The 8177-nt window shown below is 48.7% G+C and overlaps 1 protein-coding gene across 1 annotated transcript; it reads left to right on the top strand.

The window, feature by feature from the left end:
- Positions 1 to 7637: 7637 nt before the first annotated feature.
- Positions 7638 to 7963, top strand: PtA15_12A511 (uncharacterized protein; the record flags this gene model as incomplete). Its single annotated transcript, XM_053162128.1, has 2 exons — positions 7638 to 7886; positions 7913 to 7963. The coding sequence occupies 2 exons, from the start codon at positions 7638 to 7640 to the stop codon at positions 7961 to 7963; spliced, it is 300 nt and encodes a 99-aa protein (XP_053026076.1).
- Positions 7964 to 8177: the final 214 nt, after the last annotated feature.

Raw genomic sequence — 8177 nt, forward strand, 5'->3', positions numbered from 1 at the left:
CTCGATGACCAGCACACGCCGGTTATCGAGTGGGTACACAACCCTCTCGATGCCGGCACACACCAGTCATCAAGTGGGTACACAACCCACTTGATGACCGGCACACGCCAGTCATCGAGTGGAATGTGACCCGATGACTGGCACAAGCCAGTCATCGAGTATGTACACAACCCTCTTGATGCCGGCACACACCGGCCATCAAGAGGGTAAACAACCCACTCGATGACCGGCACACGCCAGTCATCGAGTGGACTGAGACCCAATGACTGGCACAATGTGTACCCAGCAATGACTGGCATCGGTCTTCCAGCCATCCCTCAGGCCAGTCATTGCAGCACTACACATGCAAATGACCGGTCTGAGGGGCCTTGGTCTTCCATCCATCCCTAAGACCGGTCATCGCAGCGCTATACATGCGGATGACCGTCCTTCCTCAGGCCGGTTATTGCAAGACTACACGTGCGGATGATCCGCCTCGGTCGTCCCTCAATCCCTCAGGCCGGTCATCCGCACGTGTAGTGCTGTGATGACCGGCCTGCGGAAGGCCGGTCATCCGCATGTATAGCGCTGCGATGACCGGTCTTAGGGATGGATGGAAGACCAAGGCCCCTCAGACCGGTCATTCGCATGTGTAGTCGCACCCTGAGCTGGCTGAGCTGTGCACAGATGAGCAATTAGTTCATAATTTGTTTCCAAATTCTGTGGTATTGATACATCTGATCATAAATACATGAATTTCTTCTTGGCTTTTTATAATTTTGCACTGTTTATTGTGTAAAAAGATCTACTATTTTAAACTTGGATAACTTCCAAATATTATACCATTAGAAATTAAGCAGCATTTTTATTGACAACATTTCAATAACCAGTATGGAATAAAATTCTGGGTGAGGTAAGTTTTTAAAATCTAACTACCATATGAGGAGTGCTTTGATGTGGCTGCTATTCCATGAGATGTGATTAAGACGGCTTGGATAGCAAAGGGGGTCAAACATTCCAAATTGGGGAGGTGAAATGCTTGCTTGTTTCCTCTGTTGCTGTAAGGCCAAGTTTGAAAATCTGATCAAGAACCATGATTTAAATGAATGCATTCAAGTCTCCTGAATTGTGACACACCCAGTCCCTGCTTGCCCTGCTTCAGGAAGAATTTCTGTTGATTTCTGCTGGGATAGGCCATTGGGGGGGGGGGGGAGGAATATCAGTGGATGGTGACCCAAATATTGAAGGGCTAATGAGGTGACTTGGGGAGCTTTTTGGCAGGAAAGGAGGATGGATTGGTGCCCTGCAGCGGCGGAGCCGCCTTGGCCTCTAGTATGTAATAAATACATAATAATAGTAAATTGAAATAAAAGGTATATAATTAATGTAAAGACAGGGAATTGAACTCTTGACTTTATGTAAATGAGTCAATCAGCAAAGCAGTCTTTAACCATTAGGCTATAAGACATGTACTAAGCATTGTAGACACATGGACTTAATGTCTCAGTGTCTGACAGACTGGCCCAATAGCCTTGTCAGACAAGTTGGTTTATTTCCTTTGATAGCCAACTGCCTGACAAAGCTTTGGGCAAGCCGACGCTCCTGCCCCAGCCATTGGGACTGTCAGATTGATCCATGCGGCGAGCCGACCATGCTGACCGGGGCATCGGCACGGTCGGGCTGCCCTTCCTGTCAGGAAGGGCAGTCCAGCGTCTATTGTCGGACAGTTCGGTCTGACCTGCTGAAAAGTTAGACATCAGCTCAGCCGGGCCGAACTGAATCTGATGTTGGGGGCAATTTGACGTCGGCCACCTTTTACAAGTGGAGCTGTGGTGTATGAATCTGACACAAGTGTCAGACATCGTTTTTTGTTTTCGTTTTGGGTGGCACAACCAATGTTGGGCCAGGTCTACCGTAGGAACCTCAAGACGGTTCACCGCAGGAAAGATGGCATTACAGCCAGTCCATGATCGCTTGCAACTTTGGCTGTGAAATTCAGAAAATTACCGCGCGCACACAAACTTTCTGCGCTGCTGCAAACATCCGTGCACATGTCACCAGTCCGTGTACTACGTCACTGGGGGTGTGGTGTGTATCACCAAACCCAACCCAGATGCTCTTGCAGATCGGCATCATCGGCACTCTTGCAGATCGGCATCATCGGCCATCCACATTTGAATCCTCCATTGTAAGTTCCTCTCTTTATTTCTTCCCAAAAATGAAGGAAATCAAGCTGACAAACTAACTCTCCATTCGTAACTTTGATCTAGATGAAACATGGGTTCCAATCCAGAGGACGGCTCGATATCTCCATCCGGCTATTCCGAATGGTTCCACCATCCAATCACCCCCCCTTCCAAACAACATGTCCCAGGACTCTTTGATGGCACTGCCCATCTTGTCGAAACACAAAATTGCCGCCGTGCTGCCGCCTTTATCAGGAGTCAGCAAGCCGCTGGCGCCACAATTGATCCTTCGCTTTTAGCCTCGCAACCGGAACGGCATGGACCGGTGTGGTGGACAAATTGGTACACGCGGAGGAATCAAGCTTTTTTGCCGCGCATGGCGCGCCGGGAGATGTCAGGACTCAAGATCTCAGCCCTCAAGATTTCCTCAGGTTCAACGGCGCGGCGTGGCGCGCATCCTCAAGGCGTTTCAGGTTTTTTTTCCTTCTTTCTTTTTGTTTCTGTTTTCATGGCCTTGTTTCCTGTTTATTTTCTCTTTCATCATATTTGTTATTTGCTTTTCTTTTTGCGCGCGTTGGTCAGGTTCGGATGAGGAGGGTTGTTTGTTTTGTTTTGTTTCTGCCTGGTTCTGTCCTGTTTCTTTTTCCTTGTTTTGTTTGTTGTAGCGCGCGTGTGCGCGCTAGGTTGTGATGAGATGTCTGCTACATGTCACCAACTCCAAGGTTTGAGTTCAGTTTGAACTCAGGCTTTGGGGCGGCATGGACCTTCTCTGAACCATAATTTTCAGTCTTCCATCAAAATCTTAAAGTCTATTATTCCTGGCGTCTTTCCGCCCGTATTCTCAGAAGTCCACGTCTTTTAAGTTTAAATTCCCCGCAACGCCAATCTCCTCCAATTTTCTGGTTTAGATCACACCCCGCCGGCAGTATCCCCGGCTTCCTCTCAAAACAAAACCGGCCGACGCGCATCTCCAGCCGTCGTAAAATCAACCCCCCCCAACGCTTACACGACTCTCAGCGCTCCTTTTCGGCCAATCATCCCGGAGGGCATACACAAAGCTACTCATTTCTTTTTCCATTCCCTTCCCCGAACTGCTGCCGGCCTAGCACCGGCCAGAGTTCCTCATTTGGTCCCCCGAGCCGGGATCAAACCAGCGACCTCAAGATTTACAGTCTCGCCGATTTGGACGGTTTCGAGACGCTTGGCGGTCTTTGTTTTTTTTAGTTTTTTCCTTTCTTTGTGTGTTCAGCAGCGGAGGCAGAAGAGGATAAAAGTAAGTTCCTCCAATCGTGCACCTCCGAGGGTTCCTACTACATAGTCGAAAGCATTACGTTGCCACTGCAGTGAGCCTCTCGGAATCGTGGTTTTTTTAGGAGCTTGTTCGACGGCACGTGATGGTCAAGATCCAACCACAGGATCAGGACTTTGGTTTCGATGGCACGAATGTTGAACGGTTCTTGGATTCCTATCAGCTCACAGCAGAGCTGGATGGAGCATCCGACTACGACATGGCCCATCAAATTTGTTTCTTCATGCGCACGGACGAGTTGATGGACGTTGTCGAGGCGCTGGATGGATTCGAGGATCATGATTGGGAGAGGCTCAAGGCCTCAATGCTTTTGTACTGGGGACGAGAGGATGTTGCTCAGTTCACGGTTCAGGACTTGGAAGACTTGCTTTTGCACTGGTCGGCGAGGGAAGGGATCTCTCCCATTGAAGATTACCCAAGTTTTTGTCAATCGTTCAAATCAATTGCCTGCTATTTGCTCAAGGATGAAAACATTGATGAAGAAGGAATTCAAACCCTTGCACACAAAGCGTTCTGTCTGGCTTATCGATGTTCATTGCTCAGCTCATCTAGTTCGTTGGAAGAGACCAATTGACCACCACCAACGACTATTACTACTCGTTTGGAGCCATCTGCAACTCGGTTTGGGGACGTCATACCCGAAGAATTTCTTGAATTAAATAAAGAAGATTGGGACGTCGAATCGGAGCCTTCTGATCAGGCACATGCAGAGTCAAATCACACTTTCTCCCAGCTCTCACAGCCGCCGGTCAGGTTGAATGTGAGTTGCGGAAGCTGGCAACCCTTTGTCATTGATCCTCCCGCCGTAGTCGCATTCGATCCTTTTGCTTGAGTCAATCAACACAATCCCGCTCGAGAACAATATGAAAATTTCAAGTCATCCAAGGTTCTCTCTGCGTCCTTCCCTCCAGGTCTCGGTCCCTTCAAGGAGCTTACGCGTACGGCTACCGAATCAGCTAAGAAGCTGCATTATATGGAATTTCTTCCTTTGGCCTTTCCTCCAGGCCTTGGTTTTGTTGAGGAGTCCGCGTGTACAATCCCTGATATGGAGGAAGATAGGAGCGCTAATTCCGAGATCTTCAAGCAATCGACTGAAGAGTTCAGTCATCCAGGAGTCGTCCAGTCAGAATCGACGTCATCGTCTAGTCCTTCCTCTTTTTCGCTGGAATTTTGCTTTGGAGGACAGGCCCCAAACAATCAGATGGATTCTTTGGGAGGAGGCCTTCGATCTAGCATAGAACTCGAAAGCACGCAGATGTCATATTTCAAGCCGTCTATGATAGTTCTGTCAGCTAAAGAAGAAGATCATCCCGCTAATGTAGGGGAGATAGTCCCCCCCGACCTTTCCGAGCCAGTGGGGGCTCTACATTGCCCTGCAACTCTTTTGGATCAACTGTCCGATCATCCAAAGCTTTTGAACGTCACTCGAGGCGGAAACAGGATTTTAATCTCCCTCGACCTTCTCTCTTCTTACGACTTTATCAACGCTCGTGAGGGTTCTGTCGCGCACATCAATACCGCTAAATCCTTTTGCTTTTTGATCACAACCGGCGAGGCGGATCTTAGTTTTGCGCAGAGGCGAACAGGAGTAGGCCCCGATCGACTTCTCACATCCAAAGGCCGTCTCCGCAACGAGGGTAAACTAGATTCTTTCCAGTTGGCGTGCGGTCAAAGGAACGACGGGTGGAGCTTCTCGACTTTTTATGCTGTTGATTGTCATCCGATCTGGTCGGAATTCTTTGTCCATGCGGAGTTTGAGAGAGTAGAAATCAAGCTTCACAATATCATAACATCGATCATCAAGCTTTGGACAATCTCTACATGCTTTAAGAGAGCGACGGCGCTGTTCTTAGTTGCTGGTTTCGCCGCGGATCAAGTAAAACGGTTCTTCTCTCGCGGGGACCTTCTTGACCAGAAGTAAGTTCCCCCTCCAAGTGTGCATCTCCTGGGTAGCTACTACCGCGATTTCTTCGAAAACTCTACTTCTTGCCACGCTCGTGAGCACCAAGGACGCCCTTGGTTGCTTTTCCTTCCTTCTTTTTAGGACTTGGTTTTGGTTTTTTCTTTTTTTTTAGGAGCAGTACTGGACGAGCAGTCTAGGGACAGACTGCAAGTCGTGGGTGGATGTGGTGGACAAATTGGTACACGCGGAGGAATCAAGCTTTTTTGCCGCGCATGGCGCGCCGGGAGATGTCAGGACTCAACATCTCAGCCCTCAAGATTTCCTCAGGTTCAACGGCGCGGCGTGGCGCGCATCCTCAAGGTGTTTCAGGTTTTTTTTCCTTCTTTCTTTTTGTTTCTGTTTTCATGGCCTTGTTTCCTGTTTATTTTCTCTTTCATCATATTTGTTATTTGCTTTTCTTTTTGCGCGCGTTGGTCAGGTTCGGATGAGGAGGGTTGTTTGTTTTGTTTTGTTTCTGCCTGGTTCTGTCCTGTTTCTTTTTCCTTGTTTTGTTTGTTGTAGCGCGCTAGGTTGTGATGAGATGTCTGCTACATGTCACCAACTCCAAGGTTTGAGTTCAGTTCGAACTCAGGCTTTGGAGTGGCATGGACCTTCTCTGAACCATAATTTTCAGTCTTCCATCAAAATCTTAAAGTCTATTATTCCTGGCGTCTTTCCGCCCGTATTCTCAGAAGTCCACGTCTTTTAAGTTTAAATTCCCCGCAACGCCAATCTCCTCCAATTTTCTGGTTTAGATCACACCCCGCCGGCAGTATCCCCGGCTTCCTCTCAAAACAAAACCTGCCGACGCGCATCTCCAGCCGTCGTAAAATCAACCCCCCCCCCCCAACGCTTACACGACTCTCAGCGCTCCTTTTCGGCCAATCATCCCGGAGGGCATACGCAAAGCTACTCATTTCTTTTTCCATTCCCCTCCCCGAACTGCTGCCGGCCTAGCACCGGCCAGAGTTCCTCACCGGGCTATGAGTTTTACTCCCAAGAACCTTCCCCAGTGCTTACCCAACCAAACCAAAATCTGACCAAAGGCCGCATCAGCTTTCCAGTACACGTTGAATTCATCCTCTTTGTACCAATCACGCCAAACCCCCCTAGTCACAACACCCGCAAACAACAAGTATCTGCTTCCATTGCCCCTCAAAGCAACAAAGTCTTGTCCAAAGAAGAAAAGATTGTGATCGAGTGGCTGACTAATAATACTGACTTGATACAGTTCAAGAATGCTGTGATCCAGGCAATTAAAACTGACAAAGACGAGGCAATTGCAATCTTTGTCGAGGAAAAGTAGAGCACTTGGGAAATAATCTGGAACGTCATCATCCCACATGGAGGATTATTTGCGGCCACTCACAAGCGACGTTTGGAATCTGCGGCAATATTTGAGGACTTCGTTCACATCGCCCAAATTACCCCAGATAGCCGCAAGATTGTGTGTCGCTTGGTGCAAAAGAATCCAAAGGATTCTGCCCAGGTAAATTTCATTTGATTAAATACTTGGTGGTGGGTTGATACTGACACGCTTTTGCTTACATTACAGAGAGAAACTGTTTACAAGCACCTCAAGCAAACTCAAGCCAGTACCTGTGGCACTAGTTCGGCAAACACCCCGCTCCAATCGAGGGGCCTTCTCAAGGTGCGCAAGAGGCCGCTCCTCTCAGTGATTTGGTCACACAGCTCCAAATCCTACACAAACCCGACTCGCGATACACTGGAAGTCACGAAACGCATGTCTTTGTCAATCCCGAGGATCCGAACAAGTTCTTCCCCTTGACGACGCCCTGAGCAACTACATTGGCGAGAGCAATTGTGAGCCTACCTCTTTCCTCTTTTGCCTGATCTATCATTTGCCAATAAATCCTTACTCTAAATTTAACCCCAGCGACAAAACCCAAGCAAAGTGACGCTCTCGGTCTGACCAAAATCTGATCTTTTCCGCTTCAAGAGAAAGGACCCTTTGGTCAAGCAACCTCCTGCAGCTTCGGCAGCCAGCGTAGCCCCAAATCCTGCAGCTTCTGGAGTCAACCAAGCACAACCTTCAGCAGCTCCGGTGGTTGAGAAACCTCCTGCGGTTCCGGTCGCACCAGGTGCAACAATGTTTGATTCAACTCCGACTGCTTGGCCATCTATGCGCAATGCCAATCCGTTTGCGCTTGCCATGTTGGGTATGTATCATCATCAGATGATGATGAATACCAACCCCATGATGTTCAGTCCTATGGCCTTTGCCCCACCCAACCTGATGAACGCCCTGCACCCGTTGAACCCTACTATGAACGCTAATCCAATGGCTAATCCGATGAACATGCCGCAACCAATGAACGCCCCGCACCCGTTGAACCCTACTATGAACGCTAATCCAATGAACATGCCGCAACCAATGAACGCCCCACACCCGTTGAACCCTACTATGAACGCTAATCCGATGGCCTTCTCCCCACCAAACCTGATGAACGTGCCACGAAATGCTAATCAACCCAGAACCCCAGAACAACAGGGGACTTCTGTTCCATTGCTGAACACGCCTTCTGACGATACTAGCACACTTGAAGACTTCCTCCGCTATGTGCATGTAGATCCCAACTCCAAGCCAATCATTGAGGACCTGAACCGACTGGGCATCACACACTGGTCAATGTTCAGATGCTACAAGGTCCACAAACTCATCGCGGCAGGTTTCCCAGATAGCCCTTCCCGAGCACTCATCAAGGCTGCAAAGCATTACGGCAATCACTTAAGAATGCAA

This window comes from Puccinia triticina, chromosome 12A (assembly GCF_026914185.1).
Source record: "Puccinia triticina chromosome 12A, complete sequence".
Taxonomy (NCBI): Eukaryota; Fungi; Basidiomycota; class Pucciniomycetes; order Pucciniales; family Pucciniaceae; genus Puccinia; species Puccinia triticina.